At 43.2% G+C, this 25,264-nt stretch overlaps 1 protein-coding gene across 11 annotated transcripts in view; it reads left to right on the top strand.

Moving 5' to 3' along the window:
* FAT3 (FAT atypical cadherin 3) overlaps positions 1-25,264 on the top strand; it is a 745,081-nt gene that overhangs the window by 194,146 nt on the left and 525,671 nt on the right. For all 11 annotated transcript variants that reach the window (XR_014008884.1, XM_081197246.1, XM_081197247.1 and 8 more), the window contains exon 3: positions 24,728-25,042. Coding sequence is in view for 10 of the 11 variants with exons in the window: in XM_081197246.1 (XP_081053372.1) it covers positions 24,728-25,042 (315 nt within the window). In the remaining variant the exon portion in view is untranslated. The remainder of the gene's footprint in view (positions 1-24,727; positions 25,043-25,264) is intronic.

The raw sequence follows: 25,264 nt of genomic DNA, 5'->3' as shown, positions 1-25,264 counted from the left end.
AGTGGTGGAGGGTTGAGACAAGCTTGCAACTCTGATAGTTGAGACAGAACCACAAGTGATAATGAGCATCATTCTGGCCTTTCTAATTCACAACTCTATCCCTGCATTTCAAAACTTCTCTACAGGTAACCATATGAATAAGCCCCCCACCCAGCCACCCACTGTGTCAATTAAGCATTTGTGCAGGCAGTGTCTTTTTCTTACCGCTGGGTGGCCACAATTTTTGAGTCTTGCCAGTTGCTGAAGATATATCTACTTAAATACAAAGAAAATAGACACAATCCTAGCTGTACTGTACGTTTTTGCTCTCCATCTCTCTGTAATTATTTTCTGGCCACTTATCCCCAAATCATCCTCATCGACAACAATAACAACAGCATGCCAATTCTTAGACTCTTGGAGATCTTTTAAAAATATAAAAAAGAAAATACAACTTTGGAATGGAAGGAATGATGCAAAATGAGGGCATTTGCTTGATATTTCAGTTGCAGGCTTTGCCCAAACTTGGTGAAGAATGCACACAAGCCAAGGCCTAACCTTTCACTCAGGAAATTATCACTGGTGCCTCAAATACTGGACGCTGTTTTGATACTAGTAATAAATACTCATCGCTTAAAGGAAGCTAGGTATTTTGCCCTTATCCCAAAGGGGCTGCTTGCCTAGGCTTAGAAAGGCTGTAGCATGCTCACCTTACGAAAGAGATGACGGCTTCATGATGCCCTCAACCACCATATGTTCATGTTTATTAGCAGTTTATAAGAATGCGAATTTTGCCTGTGGGAGATACCCGGCAGCTCTGGGGTCGTGTAAACTAATGCAATGCAGCTTTTATCGTGCATATAACTGAATTTAAATACCTCATAGTAAGCATAAGGGGATTCTTTCCTCTTCCGCTTATTAGATTTAATAAATGCTGCACAACTGGAAAAGGCGCAACATTTGAAAAGCCAGCGGTGATTCATTGCTCTATGATTCTATGATCTTTCTAGGGCAGGCAGGCAGGCAGGTGTTTAATAAATGAAGGCAGCAATCCCATTCAGATTTACTTGGGAGTAATACACACCGAACACATTAGGACTGATGTCTGATAAAACATGCGTCCAATTATGCTGAAAATACTTAGGTTTGGTGTTTGCTTGGCAGGGGCGGGGGATGTCATCTGCTAGTGTTGCCTAAAAGGTAAAGGGACCCCTGACCATTAGGTCCAGTCATGACCGACTCTGGGGTTGCGGTGCTCATCTCGCTTTATTGGCCGAGGGAGCCGGCGTACAGCTTCCGGGTCATGTGGTCAGCATGACTAAGCTGCTTCTGGCAAACCAGAGCAGAGCACGGAAACGCCGTTTACCTTCCCGCCAGAGTGGTACCTATTTATCTACTTGCACTTTGACGTGCTTTCGAACTGCTAGGTTGGCAGGAGCAGGGACCAAGCAACGGGAGCTCACCCCGTCGCGGGGATTCGAACCACCACACTTCTGATCGGCAAGCCCTAGGCTCTGTGGTTTAACCCACAGCGCCACCTGTGTCCCACTAGTGTTGCCTAAATGCAAATAATTAAAGTTAACTCCAATTTCTGTAGTTACTTTTGTGAGCTAGCCACTCCTGCCTAGGTGAGAGTGGCTGAACCTCAGAGTACTGCCCCATGAACTTCAGTCTGCCCTCATCCAGCCCACCCATTGCAACCTGGCTGCAGATTTCCTCTTCCTTAACATTGCCCTGATAGAACTCTGCAGGGAGCGAGATAGAACTCTGCAGGGAGCGAGATTGGGGCAAAACTGGAATGCGGTGACCCTGCCTGCCATTGGCCACTGGCTCCACCGTTGACTTCCACCCTACCAGTCCCAATGGACACCAGTCAATATTGCTGCTGCAAGCTATTAACTGGTTGTATTTTAGTTCCCAAGAAGCTCGAACCAGATCAGTTGAAGCTATGTCAGATATTTGCAACTCGTGACCCAAGCCCCAACCAGCAAGGCACCAAAAGCTCATTAAGCCTGTTTTGTGTGCCTGCCTGGGCTTGCAAAATCTGTGAAAATTACTGTTTCTGATTAGCAGACAGTGTTTATCTTTAAAAGGTATGGACTGGTGCATAATGACAATAGCTGTGTACTTAAATGCATCCAATATGGAAACTATTTCAGTTAAACCAACAAAATGTCCTTCCAAGTAAGCGTTTTTAATACCAGGATATGAGATTGCTCGTAACTATATATGTTTGTTTCCATTTTATTTATAGCTTTTCTGAATTGTCCATAATTTGCCATGATCAGCTGGAGTGTTTTGACGCAGAATTTCTACGAGTGGCGTAGGTTTCTCTCAAAGTAGAGTTGTCTTCCCATTTTTTTGACAAAAGTTCCCTGGATAATTCTGCATATGTCAGCGAGTCATTGACTTTGGGCCTGAAATAGAGCTATCGCTCCTTACTTCAAAAGCCATTTTTTGGCAGGCAACTTACATGCCTTAATAGAGAAGTTGAAAAGGTCTAAACCATAGATCTTACCTTCTTTCTTTTATGGGCTTCCAGGCAGTCCAAATCTAGTTGTAATTAATGCTTCAAACAACAGAGGTGAACAATTTACATATATGCAATGGTTAGGAAGGCACTGGTGACATCTATAGACATGCACATTGGTGTACGTGCCCTTCCAAAAAATAATTCTGGAATGCCCAAACCCTACCTTAATGTTTTTGTTTTGTTTGTTTTCAAATCTGTTAGTGCAAAACCTGGTCAGTTTTTCACTGCAAAAAATCCATGGCAGGAGAGCAGCAGATGGGGGACACTTCGCTATAAGAAAACTTTTCTTTTCTTCTTTTTTTGCACATGTGTTATTATCTCGACATCATTGCCCATCATGTTCCATATTCAAAAACGCTTTTATAAGCAGCAAAATGTGTATATGAATATTGCACATGAATTTGCTTGAGTATGCAGTAAGTTTTGCAGGCAGAGATTAATTTTACCCTCATGGATCCAGGGACGGGGCTGCGTATTTGGAACTGTTATGTGTTATCAGTGTTAGAAACTCAGATATATAAAATAAGTGCCAAATTAACCTAAAATACTGTTTCATGTGTCTTTATTCCACTTCCCGGGCGGGTCTGGGACCTTGCCACGCAATATAGCAGATATCTGTGGCATCTCTATTTTTCTCCTTGTTTAATATGAGACATTTGTTCAGATCTTGGTGTCTACCTGCTAGTAAATTTCTGTGTGTAGTACTAAGCCATTTAATGGCAGAGTTCTATAAAGTATACATATAAGTTATGAGTAGTGGCGGTTTTCAAACTGATCATCATTATCTAAGCATATACTACAACCAGCTCAAAATTAACAGTTCTACAAAAGAACTGGCCTTTCATCAAGGCTAATTACAATTAACTCCTGCAAAACACATAGCTAGATGCCAAGTCTGAGGGTGGACCTGCCAGCAAATAACTTAGCCCTTTCCGACAATATTCTAATTAAGAACATATGTATTAAATGCAGCTAGGTTAGCAAAGCTAACATTGTGGGAGGGGTTTCTAGGGAAACTGGCATTTTGCTACACATTTGAGGTTTTGTTTTCCCCTCCACTTGTGCAAAATGCAAAACACACCAACCTGCACTTCATTCATAGGTGCGGTGTAGTGATGATTTATAGTATTCTACCGTGACAGCATTCAATTTCATTTGGATTCAGTGGAATCGTACCAGTGCTAAAGCGATCAGGGATTTGGTACACATATACAACTGGAATCTCATATGCTATAGCTGCAGAGTCCTGGGGAGTACGAACTGTGAATTTATTACATAGGGAGTTTTCTTCAAGGCTTCAGAAGCGTTTCGCCTAGGTCATACGCAGGACCAGAATTTGCAAAATAAGTGAAATATAGTACAGTACATAATGAGTCAAGCTCGACTCCTCTTCAGGTACCTCTCAGAATCATCAATATTTTTAATTTCTATTTTGACAGAGGAGATAGAGTAGCAAAGGCCTTGTGCAGTTACATGAACATGCATTAAAATTGTGTGCATTTTTGCTTGGACGGAATCCCTATTGATTTCACTGGGATCGACTCCCTTGTAGGTGCACATCAATTCGAGCCTCAGGTTTAGTTTCTGAAGGGGATAAGGAGCTATTTAATCTCTTTCCCACCTCTGCCATCTATAGCCTCTTGACTACAATCCCTAGTTATTTGATGACTGTCCTGATATACCCCAATCATTCCTTTTGTCTTTCGCCCATGGCAAGCCCACCATTGCTGGCAATCGATATCTGTGCTACTTCCAATACCTGGTCAAAATAAGTCCTCGCTGTCTTACTTAGACGGGGGCTTAGCTGTTGTGAAAGCCGATCTCAGAACGGATGAAGTAATTAAAGGGAACCATATGTTGTACAACAGAGACATCGGGATTCAGGTGTGATGTTGTGCAGAATGCACCAACTGTTACTGCGGCTTGCCAGATGCAACTCAATGAGCCTGTGGTACAAGAGAGAAACATATTAATTTACCTCCAGGCAATTGAGGATATATATATATATATATATATATATATATATATATATATATATATATTTGCTTTCGTAGATTTTCACGGGTACAGGAATGCAGGTTTTGGTGTCTTCGGGTGTCTTCCCGTGTAAGAGTTGGGGTGTCTAGGCGACGTTTCGACGAGGTCTCACTCGTCATCTTCAGGCTGGTGCTTTCGGCTTCTTGTTACTAGAACAGAGCAGGATCTCAGTGTTTGAGTTCCACACCCCTTCAACAGTATTTATAGGAACTCAAACACTGAGATCCTGCTCTGTTCTAGTAACAAGAAGCCGAAAGCACCAGCCTGAAGATGACGAGTGAGACCTCGTCGAAACGTCGCCTAGACACCCAAACTCTTACACGGGAAGACACCCGAAGACACCAAAACCTGCATTCCTGTACCCGTGAAAATCTACGAAAGCATATATATATATATATATATATATATATATATATATATATATATATATATATGTATAGTGGTGCTTGAGGCTTTTTGTGGAATATCGCCTTAATACCACAATAATATACAGTGGTGCCCCGCAAGACGAATGCCTCGCAAGACGAAAAACTCGCTAGACGAAAGAGTTTTCGGTTTTTTGAGTCGTTCCTCAAGACGAATTTCCCTATGGGCTTGCTTCGCAAGACGAAATGTCTTGCGAGTTCTTGCGAGTTTGTTTCCTTTTTCTTAAAGCCGCTAAGCCGTTAAGAGCCGTTAATAGCTGCTAAGCCGCTAATAGCCATGCTTCGCAAGACGAAAAAACCGCAAGACGAAGAGACTTGCGGAACGGATTAATTTCGTCTTGTGAGGCACCACTGTAGCCTGTACAGTGTCTGGCTTGGACAACAAGGAAATTGAATCTCTCACATTAGTAAATTAAATTCAGAATTTGTGCACTGTTGCGATAGTGGTATTTTGTTCTGAATCTCTGCTTGTATAAGGAAGTCATTGAGAAGGCTCCAGGTGATAGTTTGTTTAAAGCTCGTTCTGCTCCAGTTGCTTATATGCATGTGTATCTGGAGGGCCTGAAAAAACAACAACAACAACAACCAGTGAGGGAACAAGTAGCAAACAAGGCAGGGATAACAGACGTGGTACCGCCACCCCACCCCCGATGTTGTTAGACTTCAGCTCCCATCATCCTTGCCCACTGGCCATGCTGGCTGGGCTGATGAGAATTGTAGTCCTGCAACTTATTGAAGACACCATGATGGTTACCCCTGTAGTAAGTAGAAGTGAACTATCCCAACCCCAATGCAGTATCTTTGCTGAACTCACTTTTACCTTTGGTGGGTACTGGAATCGGAAATGAGCCAGCCGAGGGTAAAAAAAAAACAGCTACAGTGGTGCCCCGCAAGACGAATGCCTCGCAAGACGAAAAACTCGCTAGACGAAAGGGTTTTCCGGTTTTTGAGTCGCTTCGCAAGACGAATTTCCCTATGGGCTTGCTTCGCAAGACAAAACGTCTTGCGAGTTCTTGCGAGTTTATTTCCTTTTTCTTAAAGCCGCTAAGCCGCTAATAGCTGTGCTTCGCAAGACGAAAAAACCGCAAGACGAAGAGACTCGCGGAACGGATTAATTTCGCCTTGCGAGGCACCACTGTAGGCATGGGGAGTAAGCAGGTGGAGGCAGTGAGGAGGCCCCGTTTTTGCACCATGCCCCTTTTTTGCTCTTCAGAGCAGACCCCTACCCTCAACCTCTTTTTCAGAACCAGATGCCCCAGAGCCAGTGGCCTGGTCTTCACGCATCTAGCAAAATTTGATGTTAAAAATCCTGGACTGGTGGAGCAGACTGTGCCATTTCAATATTCAGGGTAGGGATATTGATTTTGGATGCATCCTCATGTGGAAAACTCACTGGGGGGGAAAGGTCATTCCCTGTTATGCTAATAGAGGTAAGTGCCATATCCCATTGGTAGAACATCTGTTTTGCACCCAAGAGGTCCCAGGTTCAATGCCCGGCATCCCCAGGTAGGATTGGGAGAGACGGCGGTCTTAGAACCCCAGAGAGCTGCTGCCAGTCCGTGTGGACAGTACTGAGCTGGATGGACCAGTGGTCTGACTTGGTGTAAGGTTCCTAATCTCTAGTTGATGGGAGGTGTTTCTCTCAAGGGAGCTTTCTGAAATGCAGTTCTCCTTTCCTGCTTCATGAAGTAGTGCTGTTGATTCTACCTTGCCATTTGACTTCCTGAGTACAGTGGTACCTCGGGTTACAGACACTTCAGGTTATAGATGCTTCAGGTTACAGACTCCGCTAACCCAGAAATAGTACCTCGGGTTAAGAACTTTGCTTCAGGATGAGAACAGAAATTGCGCCGCCGCAGTGTGGCAGCAGCAGGAGGCCCCATTAGCTAAAGTAAGGTTAAGAACAGTTTCAGGTTAAGAACGGACCTCCGGAACAAATTAAGTTCTTAACCAGAGGTACCACTGTATCAGACCAGGCTTAGGAAATTACGAAAATTATGTTTCTTCAGACCTCTTCAGGAAGAGAAGGGAAACATCAGCCTCTGCAATTGCCATGAAGCCTCTGGACTGGCCCACTCCAATATAAATAGTGGAGTCTGGCATTCTGTCCCTACCTGGTCAATAGACCAACGCCTTCTGTTTGATCTCGTAGCTTCTGCATCTACTGATGTCAAGGACCTGAACTAGAGATTGAGATTCAGCCAACCACAGCCCTAGCCTGTCCTGCTCTGATGGCATCTCTTGTTGACACTGCTGTTATTTATTAATATATTATTACTTTATTGGGCAGAGTTTTCGTTCTGAGTGTCCCGCTGCGGTTGTTTTCAGTTCACTCGTCCTTGTGAGTTCCTGCTAATTTTGGTAACCTTCAAAACAGGAACCATGCCTCCGAAGTTGACGCTCGTATCTGTGAACTGGCTATACAGGAAAGGCGGTCTTTAATTAGTTTGGAGCGTAAAACATTTATGTAGGATTTCCCAACAGTGGCTGCTTTACTGTTGAGGTCAGAAAGTGTAATTTTGTTTTAATTGTGCGGAGGTCCTGTTTTCCGAGTTGGCTGTAGAGCCATTACAGTAGATGATTATGTGGCAACATATAATTATGTTGAAACAACGTTTTAATAAAGGAGATGATTAATGAAGCCGGTGATTGAAGCCTGAGTCACATCAGGAACTGCATGTGCAGATTCTGAACATCCTCTACACTGTGGAGTAGAGAGGGGAAATTGGCCTACTGTGAGGTAAAAGAGAGGGATATTGCAAAGGAATTGTCTCTGTGGTAAAATGACAGGAGGAAGTCATGACACAATAATCTTTTCTGTCAAAAAACAACGAGTGAATTCTATGGGTAATCCAAATGTTAGATGGACCTTTCCTTCCATGTAAGAGAAAGCCACTCCCCACACCTATGGCAGCCTTTCTATGCTTTGTTCATGGTCCTCGTACCCAGGGGCAGAAAAAGAGACGCGGGTGGCACTGTGGGTTAAACCACAGAGCCTAGGACTCACTGATCAGAAGGTCGGCGGTTTGAATCCCCGTGACGGTGCCTTATGAGGAACGGCTAAGGGAGCTGGGCATGTTTAGCCTGGAGAAGAGGAGGTTAAGGGGTGATATGATAGCCATGTTCAAATATATAAAAGGATGTCACATAGAGGAGGGAGAAAGGTTGTTTTCTGCTGCTCCAGAGAAGTGGACACGGAGCAATGGATCCAAACTACAAGAAAGAAGATTCCACCTAAACATTAGGAAGAACTTCCTGACAGTAAGAGCTGTTCGACAGTGGAATTTGCTACCAAGGAGTGTGGTGGAGTCTCCTACTTTGGAGGTCTTTAAGCAGAGGCTTGACAACCATATGTCAGGAGTGCTCTGATGGTGTTTCCTGCTTGGCAGGGGGTTGGACTCGATGGCCCTTGTGGTCTATTCCAACTCTATGATTCTATGATTCTATGACGGGGTGAACTCCTGTTGCTCGGTCCCAGCTCCTGCCAACCTAGCAGTTCAAAAGCACATCAAAGTGCAATTCGATAAATAGGTACCGCTCCAGCGGGAAGGTAAACAGTGTTTCTGTGCTCTGCTCTGGTTCGCCAGAAGCGGCTTAGTCATGCTGGCCACATGACCCGGAAGCTGTATGCCGGCTCCCTCGGCCAATAAAGCGAGATGAGCGCCGCAACCCCAGAGTCGTCCGTGACTGGACCTAATGCTCAGGGGTCCCTTTACCTTTTATATGTTGCTGAAACATTAGTGAGCATTTGCTTTCAACATAACATGTGTTGTGGCTATTTGTGAACTGGGAGGATTGAAAAAAACACAAACCAAAAGCAATTGTCTGTGAATTTGTTTCCTTTGTGGCAGTGTGAGAGTGACCAAACTGCTGCACCAAATCTATAGAGAAGCAGCTTAGGTGAGCATGTAAACCAATGCTGAAAGTGGGCAAGCACAGAAAACAAAGAGTAGGCATCCTTTCCATTTTGAGATATGCCTAGATAACTACAGAACAGCAAGCATCTCAAGTCAGCATGGGTCCTTGTTATTGAGGATGTGAGGAAGTAGCAGTTTTGATCCTGCAGTGGGTTTGCCGCAATCAATGCTGTTTCCATTAAACTGCAGTTACACTTCCACTTAAACCTACATGGTTCATCTTGCTATCTACTGTGGCCAAAATAAACATAATTATTTATGGTGCTTAATCTCAATGCAAGGAAAACGCCAAAAATAATGTGATAAATATAAATATTTACATAATATTTGCTCACTAAAACAGCTACACCAATCATGACTGTATTCACTTGCATGATTTCCATACCTGACATCTAAAGAACATGGAACTGTGGGAATTTCTGCTCCCATTTCCAGTGGAATTTACCAATATCTCTACCTGTTACACAGTTTTCTGAATCATTAATACAGCCTTTTCTATTCTCGGGGTTAATTTGCCCACATTTAATATATAAATATGAGACACTCTTGGATCCTTTTTTGAAGATTAACCTACTGGAGAGAACTGGAAAGCTCTTGCACAACTTGAGTCTTAACATGAATAGCCGTGAAGCTTTGAAAAGTAACTTCAGAACCAATCTGTTATCATTTTAATTAAATGACAAAATGCCAGAGTAGGGAAGGAAAGAATAATGATCACTTACCCACTTCTGCTTTGGGAACCCTCAGAGACCAGCTTTGTTGCCACCAGGTATGAGCTGGTTCAATACGTTGTCCTCCCTTTTATGTATGTGGTGTGGATTTTCCCCCACAGGTTGACACAATTGTACAGCAGCTTTCTGCAGCTCTTGTACTCTGGTCTTATTTCTGTCAATCGACTTGATTATCCTTCTGATTGCCACTTGACCAATCGTCAGCTTGCACTTTCATTGGCCAATCTTCCTCCCTGTTTTGTTTTAAGCAACCCTTTGAGGCAGGTGAGTTACTTAAGTCCACCCTTTGAGTTTCATAGAATTCATAGAATCGTGGAGTTGGAAGTGACCCTGAATATCTAGTCCAGCCCCTTGAAATGAGGGAGTATGCAGTTGTCCTGTACGAGGATCGAACCTGCAACCTTGGCGTTATCAGAGTTGTTCCACCAGGCCTTTTGTTAGGGCGCAGCCTGACCCCCTCCTCTGGCAATCTGCACAAAATTTTGCTTGATGGTTGCCATTAATTTGATTTTAATTTGATCTAATTAATTTTATAATGAATGTTTTAGAATGTTGGACTATTTTGATTGTTGTTAGCCGCCCTGAGCCCAGCTTCGGCTGGGGAGGGCGGGATATAAATAAAATTTATTATTATTATTATTATTATCAGCACCACGCTCTGACCAACTGAACTATTTGACCGGGCACCATTCCTGTATGTTTCTACACACCAGGCAAAAACATCCTTCTTCCCCCTAGGCCTTTGTGTCTTCATTTTCTGCTTATCTTTCTAGTGGAGTGGAGTTGGATCTGTTTTATATATAAAGGAATATTAAGGATATTTTAGGTTGTTTCACCCTCAGTTTTAATGTTGATTTTTGTAAGTCGCTTTGAGTTTCAGTTTTTGAAAGAAAAAAACGAGAGGGGCCAATGCAAACAATAAATAAGCAAATAAGCTTATGCAACTTACAGAGTTTCTTCAACGTTTGCAAACCTAATAACCTTCCGTGAGTGTCTTGGTGCCCAAAGGAAGTGTTAGATAGTAAACGGCAAGTTGCAGAGTTTGTGCTCTGCTTGCAAAAAAGGTTTTTAGATCATGCTTGAGTATCGCAGCACAGCAGGAAGTAATGTAAATGCCTGATTATCTTAACCTATTAACATTTAACACACACACAAAAATTATTTATAGACCCTCCAAGTGCCCCTATTTTCCAGGGACGGTCCCAGATTTACAGAAATAGTCCTGGTTTCCAATGTGACCCCAGAATGTCTGACTTTTCCTTAGGATGCTCCTATTTTCATTGGATAAATGTTGGAGGCTGTGGAATTACACAACCCCTGAGCCAAGGAGATAAATACTGGTAACTATACAGCTTTAAGAAGACGTTTGAAGGCAGCCCTGTATAGGAAATTTTGTTAATGTTTGATGTTTGATTATGTTTTTATATATATGTTGGAAGCTGCCCAGAGTGGCTGGGGCAACCCAGCCAGATGGGTGAGGTGTAGTAATATAATAATAATAATAATAATAATAATAATAATAATAATAATAATAATAATAATAATAATAATAATGGAACAGGACATTCCTATTTTCATCAGAGAAATGTTGGAGGGTATGCAGCTGCCTATGGCTGCCATCATTCACATGTGCACACTGAGGACTACACTCTGTGTGCCTCATAAGTGGATTCTAATAACCCATCAAAGTTACACCATAATAAAAACCTTAAGGTGCCACAAGGCTCTTTGCTTTGTTTTCGCATAGCAGCGTTACACTGTCTGGGTTTTCCCCGAGATTTTTTTTATCGTTTCTGTTAATAATGCTCCATTTATTTGCCTGCTGGATTCAAACTGGAGAGAGGGGGTTGGGGGGAGAGACAGAGAGACAGAGAGACAGAGAGACAGAGAGAGAGAAATTTACCCGTTGGCCAATTCCACCACATTGTAACATAAACGCTGCAGCTCTTGCATTAGTTTTCCGTCACAGCATCTTGGCTAATTTTGCGCGCCGGGTCCCAGCACAATAGTCGGGGGATGTTTGCACAGTGACTCAGTTAAGCTTGCTGGTTAATGATGTGTGAGATCTTTGCACTGATCTTACGTTGCGGAGCGCTCCCCGTGCCAAAATTTTGTAATCTGTGGGTAAGGGTATGTGCGCGCCTTTGCATGTGTTTGTTTTGTCCCCCTTGGCTTGTTTTGGCTGCCTGTTGTAAGAATTAGCAGATGTTTCCGTTGATTCACGACACTTAGTGCCACCTAATGGAACTGGCACTTCAATTGCCTGGCACCAGATGCTTGCTGGGTAGCGCGCATGTTAAAAGAGCCCTCATGCCGGGAATGCAAATGTTCTTCGGAGGGCCATGGCTTCCAACGGCAAGGGAGGGGCTGTGGCTGAGCGCCAGAGCACATCCTTTTCATGCAGGAGATCCCGGCGGCATCTCAAGGGTCAGGCTGAGAATGTGCCCTTTCCGAACCCCTAGTGAACCACTGTCAGTCTGATGGACCAATGGCACTGTGATAATAAAAGGCAAAGGGACCCCTGACTATTAGATCCAGTGGTGGCTGACTCTGGGGTTGCGGCGCTCATCTCGCTTTATTGGCCGAGGGAGCCGGCATACAGCTTCCGGGTCATGTGGCCAGCATGACTAAGCTGCTTCTGGCGAACCAGAGCAGCGCACGGAAACGCCGTCTACCTTCCCGCCGGAGTGGTACCTATTTATCTACTTGCACTTTGACGTGTTTTTGAACTGCTAGGTTGGCAGGAGCAGGGACCGATCAACGGGATCTCACCCCATCGCGGTTATTCGAACCGCCGACCTTCTGATCGGCAAGTCATAGGCTCTGTGATTTAACCCACATTGCCACCCGTGTCCAACTGTGATAATGGGTGCCACCAAATACTTAGCTTTGTTCAGATGTGCATCCGCCAGCTCTGATCCATGCCTCGCTTGCTGTAGCTCTCCCCACCTTAAACCCTTTCCAGTCCAACACAGATGGGAAGGAAGTGACTGACCAAGGCTAGAGAGCAAGTCTGCAACCAAAAATTGCTAAACTTGGTGAGTGCATATTTTAATTCCATTATGAAGATTGGGAACTAAAACTTACCCACACTTACCTGGAGGCAAGTCTCGAGAACACTCTGTTGTTCTTGAAGATGAAATGATATTACAGTAATAATAACACACCATCAGAGTGGAAAGAAGACCGGTCCCTGCTTTGATGAGGAAGCAGAGGAGAGGGAAGGAAGTGGACAGAGCAATATTCAAGGTAGCAATATTCAAGGTAGTGTTGGGGTTGACCCATTGCATATGTAGTGGAGAAAGAACAGAGTCTCTCCAGAGATAGGAACTTTGGACAGTGGAAGGTATTGGAGCTGGAGGAGCAAGGATCACAGAGTTGGCAGCTTGAGGGAGCAGGGATCACCTCTCAAGGGACCAGATTTAGCTAAGAGGTGACTAATTGCTCAGCCTAACCTAGATTTATAAGCATTTCATGAGCCCTGCTTGATTTATGAGCCTTTCATGAGCTCTATTTCATGAGGATCAAATACAACCATTCGTCCAGTTCAGATTGTAGTGGTTCATCATTCATGCATTTGCAGCATTATTTTTCTGTGTTACTTTTAACACACTGTGCCATGTTTTTGTCCGATCCGTAGCATAAATGAATGGATAAAGCAGCAGCTGTAGCAGACTTCAAGCTCACATGATCAACTAGGTTGCTCACTTGAACCCTGAGAAACCCTGCGATGGCAGATAAATTCAATTCTGTTCACTTTCAGAGACAAACCTGCCTAACTCACACATTCTGAAAGAACACATGGACCGAAACACAACCATCCTTCAAATTCACTTTCCCCCCTGAATTTTGCAGTGTTGTTCTGCATGTACAAAATGCATGCATTAACTTGCATATAAATGTGCATATAAATACACATATTCCTGAATATAACAAACTATCATGCACTATATTAGAGAAAATTGCATGCAAAATGTTTATATTTCTCAAAACTGCATGCAAAAGTGTGTTTGCAATGATAAATTCTCACTAAAAGTATGTGAGAGACACACACAGCTAGAGAAGGGTGAATGAATTAAAGAATTCATTGGCATGTGCCCGTTTGACACTTGTGGTTTAACTTCTTTTCTCTGGGCTGCTGCCATTGACCTTTATCTCTCTGCTGATGGCAAGTGGAGATGAGCAGAGTGTCAAATGGATGGTCTACCCCAAATCTGGTGCTCTCCAGATGTTTTGGACTCCAACTTATATCAGCCCCAACCTGCAGCTTGGCCACGTATCATCTCAAACACCTTGAGTGAAGTCCAAAAAGTAGCCTTTAGTTGTGTTTCTGTTCACACAGGTAATCTTTCACAGGGAGTCTCCTGTAATGTTGCTATCACTATGAAGTGAAATGTGCAGCGGTGATTGTACTACTACTACTAGTACTACTACTAGTGGTAGTAGTAGAAGAAGAAGAAGAAAGAATTACTACGGAAGAGGTTTACAGTTTGCCGTCAACTGTATCGTTTCTTGGAATTAAGTAGGACAAGGAAGGTTAATTGCAGTATTAAAACACAGAGGATCATTTAAATACCGTCCACTTCAGTAAATACAGTTTATTAGGATTGCCTAAAGCAATTAATAACACAACATGATCAAGAGGGATGGAGCGACGCTCGTTTGAAGGAAGGTTGTAGTGTGTGGTACTTTCTAGTTTCGAGAAAAGGAGAGTTAGAAGCGACATGATAGAAGTTTATAAAATTGTGCATGGAGAAAGCAGATAGAGAACAGGGAAAGCTGTAGTTTGAGCTAAGTGCCTCCCATCTGGGGAAGTCCCAGTCACTGTTGTGCATATATTTATTATATTTATTTTTATTTGCAAGAACTACAACACAAATACAAACCCTATTAGTGCCTGGAACCTTTCACATATCTAATACAATTAGACAGCCTTATTCAGTTATTAATTAACTCCAGGATGGTAACAGCGGGGCTTCCTCCAGCAAGTATCTTCTACTGTCAATCAGATTGAATCTAAATTGGATCTATACTGGACCAGTTTATATTGTTTCAGCCTGCTGGTTCACCTAGATCTCTGAAATATACTTGGAGTCGAGAGTGGATTTCATGCTCTTTATTCAGCTTATAGTGGTAAGGAGGAATTGAAGTTCCCCCAGAATGTCTGCTTTATATACATTATTTACACAATGGGCCCCACGTGATTGGCTAGTTCCGGGATTCACTTGTAGGCCAATCTGGTTGCGAATTCACTTCCACCTGGAGCTGGATTGGGTGGCTCCTGTAGACCAATCAGACTGCTGCATTCTGGACCCTATTGTTCTAGGACCAATCAGATTGCTGCATTCCTAATCCTATTGTTCTAGGACCAATCAGACTGCTGCATTCTGAATCCTATTTTTCTAGGACCAATCAGACTGCTGCCTTTTGGATCCTGTTCAATTCAGTACATAAGAATCTCTCAGTGGCTTTTGATGCTGTTGACCACACTACCCTTCTGGACGGTTGGGGGAACAGTCTCAGTGGCTCCCCTCCTACCTCCAGGGCTCTTTCCAGAAAGTAGTCATGGGAGGCTATGGTTTTGGAGTTTTCCTGTGGAGTCTTCATTGTTCTACCACCTTGGAAGTTCAGGGGTCGGCAGCCCAGAAGAGGGCATTTTCTTTGGCAGCACCCTAAAGTTGTGGAACTGCTTTCCCACAGAGCTGCGTCTGATACCTTCATTGGTGCAGCTCTAAGCAAATGCTGAAGGCGCATCAGCTCACTGACACTGGAGATGCGTATTTTGGGGACCCACCTTATTTTTGTTATTTTAAGCTGTTACAAGTTGCTGTTAAAACGGCATAAAATTGTGCTTTAATATCACTGGTGCATTTTAAATATAACCCACCCTGCGACCTTAGAACAAAGGATGAGCAATAGTCATAATCATAGTAAAGGTCTTCGCCGCGTTCACTTGTCTTTGCGTTCCAGTTGGCCATTGTGACCTACCTGCCGCTCTGGTGATGAAATTGCATTGCGGTGCTCATGAGCAGCTCTTTACCTGTGCCCTTTGTCATTTCACGCCACTTCCGTCCTTAAGAAGATCACCCTCTTGTTTTACAGCTAGTGCCTATCAGAAAGCCTTTTTCCTATGACTGGTTACCTTGCAGTCCCTCCTGTTCAGACCTTTGGTGCTGAACTCGCCAAACTGTTCCACACCACTCTTTTTTCCCTTTTAACGAGTGTGCTCTGCCCCCATAGATGTCTCTTAGTCAGCTTAGCTGTGTCCGTATCTTCCTCTTCCCTTCTTATTGCTGCTTGTATACCTTTGAACTCCATCGGGAGGGTTCCTAGGGGCCTGAGGTGGTGAGTGGACTTAGCTCAAGGGCAACCTGCGAAAGGGTCACCTGTCTCTGGCCACACCATAACTAGCAGAGCCTTTGTTACTTGACAGCTCACATTCTCGCTGTCAATGGCCTGTAAAGCGCAAAGAATTTGGGCTTAGGCTCTGACCCCCCAGTGGTCCTGGAGACACACTTGATCTGCAGGTCACGCTGAAACTCAGGTAGCTGCTTTTATTTGCCCTCCCTTCCTTGGAACAGGTAATTATTTTCTTCCACCCTCCCTTTATTTTGCATCTACTTTTCTCATTTTCCTATTTTTTCTGCCTTTTAACATGCTACTCCCAAAACCAGTCTTTGCATCCGAGATCCCCCAACCCTGAGTATTCATTCAATCAATCACCCATTCACAGAGTCATGGAAGTTTAGAGTTGGAAGGGTCCCCAAGAATCATCTAGTCCAACCCCATAACAGTGAGCATGCGGTCCCCCATCCAATTTGAAACCGTACCGGACCCTGCTTATCTTTGCAAATGTGCTAGCAGTTTTACTGCTGCACCACTAGGAAGTCTATCCATATCCTTCCCTTCCTCCCAAAGCCATTTATGCCTCCATTTCACTTTCCCGCTTAGTGAGCATCCTCTTTCCCTCCATGTGAGGCAATTTCTCTCTTCTCTCCCTCTCTGCAGTAGGAACTGTTTAGCTAGCTGTCTTATCGTTCTGCGTTTCTGTACTGGCGCACCTAGCCACAAAGCTGCTTCACTCAGTGTCTGCCAAATTGTGTAAATAAGCAGAGTTTGGATTTGATATCCCGCTTTATCACTACCTGAAGGAATCTCAAAGCGGCTAACATTCTCCTTTCCCTTCCTCTCCCACAACAAACACTCTGTGAGGTGAGTGAGGCTGAAAGATTTCAGAGAAGTGTGGCTGGCCCAAGGTCACCCAGCACCTGCATGTGGAGGAGCAGGGAAGCGAACCCGGTTCACCAGATTACGAGTCTACCGCTCTTAACCACTACACCGCACTGGTGTACTTTAATCAAAATAATTGTGTGTTTCTTACTAAATTCCCTGAAGTAAGCAAGGCAGTATTTGTGCTTTGAAGGAGCAGTGTCCATAATTGCCCCCCCACCCCACCCCACCCCGTTCACACAAAACAACAAAAGTGGTTTGTAGGGAAACTGAAGTCCTGGTTTCTAAGGAAAGCACAAACTATTGTTTGCTGTTTCGGGCAATGTTTTGCTTCAAACCAGGAAAGGAGGGAAAGGCTCACCATGTATGAAGGAAGGAAAAGAAGTGGGTAACTCAAACTCCTTGCTCTAAAGTCTAAATGAAGGCTTCCTGTCTTGGGCTGTTTCCACTGTGGTCCCAATGTGATCAGCCCCATTCAGATCACAATTAATAGTATTTATTTGTGTGTCTTGTTTGCCTTCTCCTCCGGTCTTGTCTTCTCACTTATTTGCCATGGCTGGATCTTGGAAAGACAAATACATTTGTAAAGAGAGGGGTAAGGTGGTGGGAAGCAAAATAAAATAAAATAAAATCTGTCCAAGATTATTGTCCTGGACTTCTCAAGCTGGAATCAGGTCCCTACAACAGTCTGTTTTTACAAGCAAGTTGTCTTGGGTAGTCTGTGCCTGGCAGGAGGACATATTACATCTCAATTAGGAGCCGAAGATAAATGTGGTCCGGTAAATGGAGGTCACGGGGTTACAGTCGTTTAATAGAAGGACTGGAAATGGAAATTGGAGAACGATCAAGGAAATCTTAAAAAGATAAGAACAAGGGAAACTCGATTAAAAGAACCTTATCTTCTCTTGAACCGTTGGATAGCTTTTTGCCATCTTTTAAGAAAGTGCAACCTGGCTGACAAAATAGCATTTTGAAAATAACGTAAGATAAACCGCAGTGTTTGTTTACTCATACTGAAACTGATCGCACACAAACCTTTCTCATCTCTTTTATATCTCATCTCTTTTATATCTCATTCCTGGAAACCTTGTCTTTCGAAGACTTAAAACAATTCCTTGTTGATTTTTTTTTATTTTTAAGGGTACCACTTCAAACAGTATCAGATGTGCAATTAACTCTGTACACAGTGCTTCATTGCCAACCTGGGGTTTTGTTGAGGGGCATTGCATATATCTCTGACATAAATAAATATAAACGAACAAATAAATCCAGCTAGACTATTGTATTTTCCCCTTCAGTTTCGTGGGAAAAAGAAAATGGTCCCGAGAAACACAGGGCAGCCGTAAAAAAATAATGGCATGCCCGTGGTTACACACCTCCAAGTCATCTTAACACAACTTGTCTCATGTCCTGAAGCCACTGTATTGTGCATTTTGCTGCAATGGCAGCCAGCGTCACAGAACGAAGTGATGGAATACACGCCACCACTTCATGATGTCAAGAAGCCAGACAAGTTGAACTGGATGCTGTGGACGCGGTGGCAAGAATTCACCCCAAAGCTACTGGTTTTGGTTGCACACCCATATAATCTTGCACTTAAACTGTATTAAAGCTTGTGACCAAATCCGTGCTTTGAAGATTGCAGTAACTTCAGCAATGTAGGTTGCAGCAACTCGTGCCGTCAGCAACTTGGCTTCTCTTTTATCTTCCTTTGTTTTAATTAATGAATGCAGGTGTGTACGGAGCCTGTGACAAACAGATCTGATAATGCAATAAGTGTGTGGCAGCAGCCAGCAAGGGCTGGAGGATTGGTGTCTCTCGCCTAATGTGGGTGGGTATAACTCTGGTTAAAGCAGGACTGGTGAACCTTTGGCCTCCCAGATGTTGTTGGGTCTCCAACTCGCATCAGCCTCCATGAGCATAGCCACTGCTCAGGGTTGATGGTACCTTTTAGTCCATCATCATATGAAGGACCACTGTTCCTCCCTCCCTCCCCAGTTAAAGTGACCCACTGAATGTGTCACCCCTGGGTGTCCTGTCCCCCTGATGTTCCTTAAACTCACCCTGCCCACCAGCAGTGCTTCAACACAGACATGTCACCAAGACTCATATTTCCTAGCTTGGAAATACAAGTTGTGGAGTCTGGTATTGCTTATGTTTCACATGTGGAGCAGATATTACAACCCCTGGATTCTTGTCAGTTTTGGATTTGCAGGCTTGTGGGAGGATGGGCAAAGATCCTGGAGGAGAGGACGGGCTTGGAATCCATCAGGTTTCTGTTCAGCTGATACTCTCAGCAGATTTTAGTTGGGAGAGCTTCCCTGTCACTAGTTGGTGAGGGCGCACACACATAAAAATAAAGAAAAATCCTTCTCCATAAATATTGATGTGGTTTGACTATGTAGGGTATCTAGGAGTAAACTATCCTGAGCAACCAATCAGGGTGGATTTGATTTAAATCATGATTTAAATCACTAGTCAGTAAGACTTGATTTAAACATTTTTTTTTTTTTTACAGAAAGACTCATTCTTGCTGGTATAATCTTAATACTTACAACCAGATGAAGGTTTCACTATTGAAATAATAAAGTTTCAGAATAGTTTTTACAGTTATATAAAAATTACTGATTTGGTTATACTATTAGAAACACATAGACAGGTAATTATGAAATTATTGTGAGGTTTATTAAGTTAACTGCTTATATTTGGACAACTTTTCTGCTGTACTTTATTGGAAGTAGAAAAATAATCATTTCCTTAATAACAATTTAAACAATTTATTTAACTAAAACAATAACATTACAGCATATGTATCCATGTTTGTTAACTGATGTGGTTAAACGATTTTAAAAAAACAACAAACTTAGACTGAGTTTTAGCAAACATGAAAACAAATCCTTATTTCCTGATGAATAGCCCTTGGACTATAATGTAACTTAATGTATTTTTCGCTCTATAGGACACACTTTTTCCCCCTCCAAAAATGAAGGGGAAATGTGTGTGCATCCTATGGAGCGAATTCAGGCTTTCGCTGAAGCCTGGAGAGCGAGAGAGGTCAGTGCGCACCAACCCCTCTCACTCTCCAGGCTTCAAGCAGCTATCCGCAAGCCTTCTGAGCACGGTGGGAGTTCCCACCGGGCTTCCCCCGCCCCAGCCCCGCGGCTGGGGGGGGGGATAATTTTTTTCTTTATTCCCCCCCCCCCTAAAAATTAGGTGCGCCCTATAGTCCGGTGCGCCCTCTGGAGCAAAAAGTACGGTAAATAGAAAACTATCTTTAGAAAGACTTTTCCTCCAAAAGCATTGTATTTAAAAAATCTGATTTAAATTTTTAAAAATCTGATTTTTTAAAAAATAACCATTGATTTTTATCTACCATGCAGCAAATGGAGATATACAGTTACATTGCTTAATTCAGGAGTAGGGGGCCTGCAGTCCTCCAGATGTTCCATGTTTGCAACTCCCATCATTCTTGAGCTTTAGCCATGTTGACTAGGGCTGATGGGAACTGGAGTCCAGCTACAACTGGAGGGGCACATGTCCCTCCCCCCCCCCCGACTATGCCACTCACTGGCAGCTTTCTATATCGCTTAAACTCTTCCATGTTCATAGTTTTCTTCAGAGACAGAGTGTGCATTAACATAAGGGGTAAACTTGACTGGTACTCCCTGCTCCGACCTTAGGAATCAGAATTAATTAGATGAACTAAAGAACCTTGCTGCAAATATGTTTTGATTTGCACCAGCTAATGGCACAACTTTGGTTTTTGGATTGCTGAGGCAAGCATTTGTTAGCATACACTTGAAGTTCTACTTGCATATTAATAAAGGAACTCACCTTCCTGGATAAAGATGTGCAAACAGCTTTCGGTCTATTGTTGTGGGCGTTTCTGCCTTTCTGAACACCGGCACTGTTTGTTTGGGATATTTCTGGCTATTTTCTGTATCATTGTTCTGCATTGTGCACTCCTTTTGGCATTCTTGTGCACTGAGATCCCCATTCAAAAGCAGACTTCTCAGCAGTACGACACACGTTGAAATCATTCCTGCACATCACACACGCAAGTGTTTTAAATCTGTGTTGTTCTCATTCAAATCCCTGGCAGTAAAATGTCCCCCCCCCCTGAATTATTCCTGTGCTTGCCTAATTTGCCCAACAACTTGCGCAATCAAGTCTCCAGATATCCGAGCAGCATATTCACATATTCCGTACCCTTAGCTGCAGTCGTGGCCAAATTCATCATCTCTCCCTTGTAGAGCAGACCTCTAACCTCACCCAGTCGTGTGCAGGAAGTAATTTATGAGCCAACTGGGCCTCACAGCTTCCTAACAGCAGTTTGCATGGACACTTGAGAGCAGGGGAAAGTGTCCTGATTAGACTCAAGTATTCATTGAAAAATAGCAGCTAAAACAAAACCCTTAAAAACATGTTGCCATAATTTTTTATCAAAACAAAACCAGCAGGTCAAAATAAAAAAATTCCTTCCAGTAGCACCTTAAAGACCAACTAAGTTAGTTCTTGGTATGAGCTTTCGTGTGCATGCACACTTCTTAGTTGGTCTTTAAGGTGCTACTGGAAGGAATTTTTTTATTTTGACTATGGCAGACCAACACGGCTACCTATCTACTACTAAAACCAGCAGGTGTTGTTGTTTTAAACTAACTATACATGATAAGTTTTTGTGTTAAATTTCCATGACTGGGTAGGCTTTCTGAAACAAAAACGTGATTGTCAAAAACAAACTTAGTCATAGCAAGTCTTGCTTGAGCTTGAACTTAGGTATGTTCCTGTGTCCTTTTGAAAACACTGGTTCTGAATATCCAACTTTATCCTGCCTCCTTCTTTGTCCTTTGGTTCTGACTTTGCTCTTTGGTTGTAATTACTGACTTTATACCCTGGTTTCTGACTCCTCTCACACAGTGGTACCTCGGGTTACATATGCTTCAGGTTACATACGCTTCAGGTTACAGACTCCGCTAACCCAGAAATAGTGCTTCAGGTTAAGAACTTGGCTTCAGGATGAGAACAGAAATCGTGCTCCGGCGGTGTGGCAGCTAAAGTGGTGCTTCAGGTTAAGAACAGTTTCAGGTTAAGTACGGACCTCCGGAACGAATTAAGTACTTAACCCGAGGTACCACTGTACTGTTATTCGTGGCACAGCCGCGGAATATGCGAGTGTGTGTTGGGCTTTCGGAATCAGAAAATAAAGATATCTGTGGCACCTCCAATCCTGCCTAAACTCAATGCAAAGTGGAGCCTCAAAAGAGTCGGCTTAGAGAAAGCAGAGGCAGCTTATGGGAAGCAGATAAGTTCTTCTCAGCCTATCCATCAATGAAAGCTGCCTTGGCACACCGCCAAGAGCCTTAAGGGTATTTTGAATTTGTGCATAAATATGCATAGGGCTTAAATCAGTGATAAATGGACCTTGTTCTTTTTAGCATATGTATCGCTTCCTGTTTTACACAGACCAAAGACAAGGTGGAGCTTTGCCGCTAATTATGGAGGCTTCTTCCAGGTGACCAGTTTGGGGCTCCTCACTGGGGGAATGAAAAGAGTGCATTTATGTGGAGGTTTAGGCAGTGGGTTCCTTAATACGCCAGCAAAGTTTGCTTTTCTGTAAAATAACGGACGAATGTTTGGCATTTCTTCCGCAGAAGCGTAGCATTTGCCTTGTATTTATTTATTGATACAACAAAGTATTTCTCTGTTGTTTTTCCAAGAAGCCCACTTTACAGTCACAACAAAAATACACTTTGAAACAACACTTCAGCAAGCCTTCTGAGTGGATTTGTATTGGATTTGAAGTTGTTTTTATATATGTAATTGTTTCAACCGGTTTTACGTAGGTTTTTATTGTCTTGTGAAATTGTTTCAAGATGCTTCATAGGAACCAATTAATATAGGAGATTAACAGTGACGTTAACTCAGCAGAGGAAACTATATTGAAAACAATATTGTTAACCGAAAGCTTTCCAGGGGAGAGATGCCCTGTACCTAAGGATGCATGAATCTGTCAATTCTGATTTCCTCTCTGTTGCCAGGCGGTTGTTTTCTGTTCTTCATTGGCTTATTAATTTTAGACATTTGAAAACTTTGCTTTTGGAGGTCAGGATTGGTTCAGGGCACCTGGGTTTAAAACAGCTGTACACGAAGAAAGATTCTTCCTTGTGGGAAGAATCACATGCTAGCTGTTTGAAACTTTCTATAAGACTAGGCAGTCTCAGAGAAGTGTTCAGAGGGTGGCATAATCAAAAAATTCTCTATTAGCACTGCCCAAGAGCTAAATCTTTCTCCCGTGAATGACAAATTGATGTACTTAAACTCTTTAACTACCATCGGTAGCTGAACCCAACTTTCTTTCCCTCCCATTTTGCCCTGAAGCTTTCCTGCTAATTTATCTCTTATTATTTGGTCCTGCACTATCTCTTTCAAAACATTTCATCCCTGAATATTAATGATGGATTAGGATGACCAAAAGTGGTGGAATTACATAGTTGCACTTTCTGGTTTTAGAAGCAGGACTTGGTGTGCATCATCACTGTATGCTTAATGATGTCTGCACTGTTTGGTAATTGTTGTGGCAGTTTTGCCTCTTCTAAGCAGGACTGGGAATGTTTGATTCATGCTGCTGAAATCGAACCATTTAAAGTCTCAGTGCAACATTCGCAGAAGTCAATCCATCATAAAACCTTCATCGTAAGCAAGGAATGCTTACTAAAACCACTTTAGGGAAAAGTCAAGTGAGGCTGTAGAGAAACAGTCCAAAGAAGTCCAATTTGCAGTTTAAGGTAAAGGTAAAGGGACCCCTGACCATTAGGTCCAGTCGCGTCCAACTCTGGGGTTGCGGCGCTCATCTCGCTTTATTGGCCGAGGGAGCCGGCGTACAGCTTCTGGGTCATGGGGATAGCATGACTAAGCTGCTTCTGGCGAACCAGAGCAGCGCACTGAAACGCCGTTTACCTTCCCGCCAGAGCGGTAACTATTTATCTACTTGCACTTTGACATGCTTTAGAACTGCTAGGTTGGCAGGAGCAGGGACCGAGCAACGGGAGCTCGCCCGTCGCGGGGATTCGAACCGCCGACCTTCTGATCGGCAAGTCCTAGGCTCTGTGGTTTAACCCACAGCGCCACCCGTGTCCCTTCTAATTCGCAGTTTGCAAAGCTCAAAAAAAAAGAAACACCTTTGTGCAAAAAGAATGCCCCATTCAGGGGTCCAATGGAAAGGCATCAGGTGCCATGTGCAACCTCTATTTATGTGCATCCATTGAATACTTGGATCTGCAGCTGAATCCATGAAAGGCTTTTTGGAATTGAGGAGATGTTTGATGGCAGTTGCTTGCTCCCATGGATGCAGCCTTCCCCGCGTATAGTTCCATGCGCAGTGGCTCTGTCCAACCCTTCAGTGGGTCCGTGTAAGGTGAGAGGCAGAGCCTGTTATGCTACCTCCATGCCTGTCCATGGAATGCATGACCTGAATGCAAAAACAGAGCTTTAGTGTAATTTCAGTGTGTTGAATGTCATGAATGAATGATAACCTCAGACTTGACATACATCAGCATGTGCTCAATGGTATGCATGTGGGGAGAGGCATCTAGTAATGAATGCTCCAGGATAATGATGAAATGGGAGAAGAAGGGAGGAATGTGAGAGGAAAAATGGAAGCAAAGAAGGATGCGCATAACCAAAAACTGATGTGATATGTCCACATGGTGACTTGAATGTAACAGCCATATTGTTTAAATCAAGAACACGCAATGGCTTCAGAATGCTTTCTCATGTTTCCTTAATGGGGCATCCTTGTGTTTGAAACAGTTATATTTTCTTATCTTCACCAACGATCCTGAATCTCTTTTTCCCCCATCACGTCTTTTTTTGCAGGAGTTATCTATACTGCAGATATCCTGGACCGAGAGACGACTCAGTCCTACTGGTTAACTGTGTATGCAACAGATCGTGGTGTTGTTCCACTTTACACCACCATTGAGGTCTACATTGAGGTTGAAGATGTGAACGACAACGCTCCGTTGACTTCTGAACCCATATATTACCCATCTGTTTTGGAAAACTCTCCTAAGGATGTATCAGTTATTCAGATACAGGCTCAGGATCCTGACTCCAGCACAAATGAAAAGATGACCTATAGGATTACCAGTGGGAACCCTCAGAACTTTTTCATCATCAATACCAAAACAGGTAAGGAGATGTCTTCCAACCTTGTATGCTGTTGACACGATATGTGTACAGATGATTGGCAGATTTAATGTGTACGTACTGTTTTATCTCTTTCTGGACCAGCCGTTTGTTAAGCTGTTGCTAATAGGGAGATGCATAGGGCGGAAACCAACATGGTGCTAGTGGCCTCATACTTATTTGGGGTTTGCATCCATTCATTGTGTCTTGTTAACGGACGAGTTT

The sequence above is a fragment of the Podarcis bocagei genome, assembly GCF_964188305.1.
Source record: "Podarcis bocagei genome assembly, chromosome: 6".
In the NCBI taxonomy this organism is placed as follows: Eukaryota; Metazoa; Chordata; class Lepidosauria; order Squamata; family Lacertidae; genus Podarcis; species Podarcis bocagei.
This window is presented reverse-complemented; position numbering and strand designations above follow the sequence as displayed.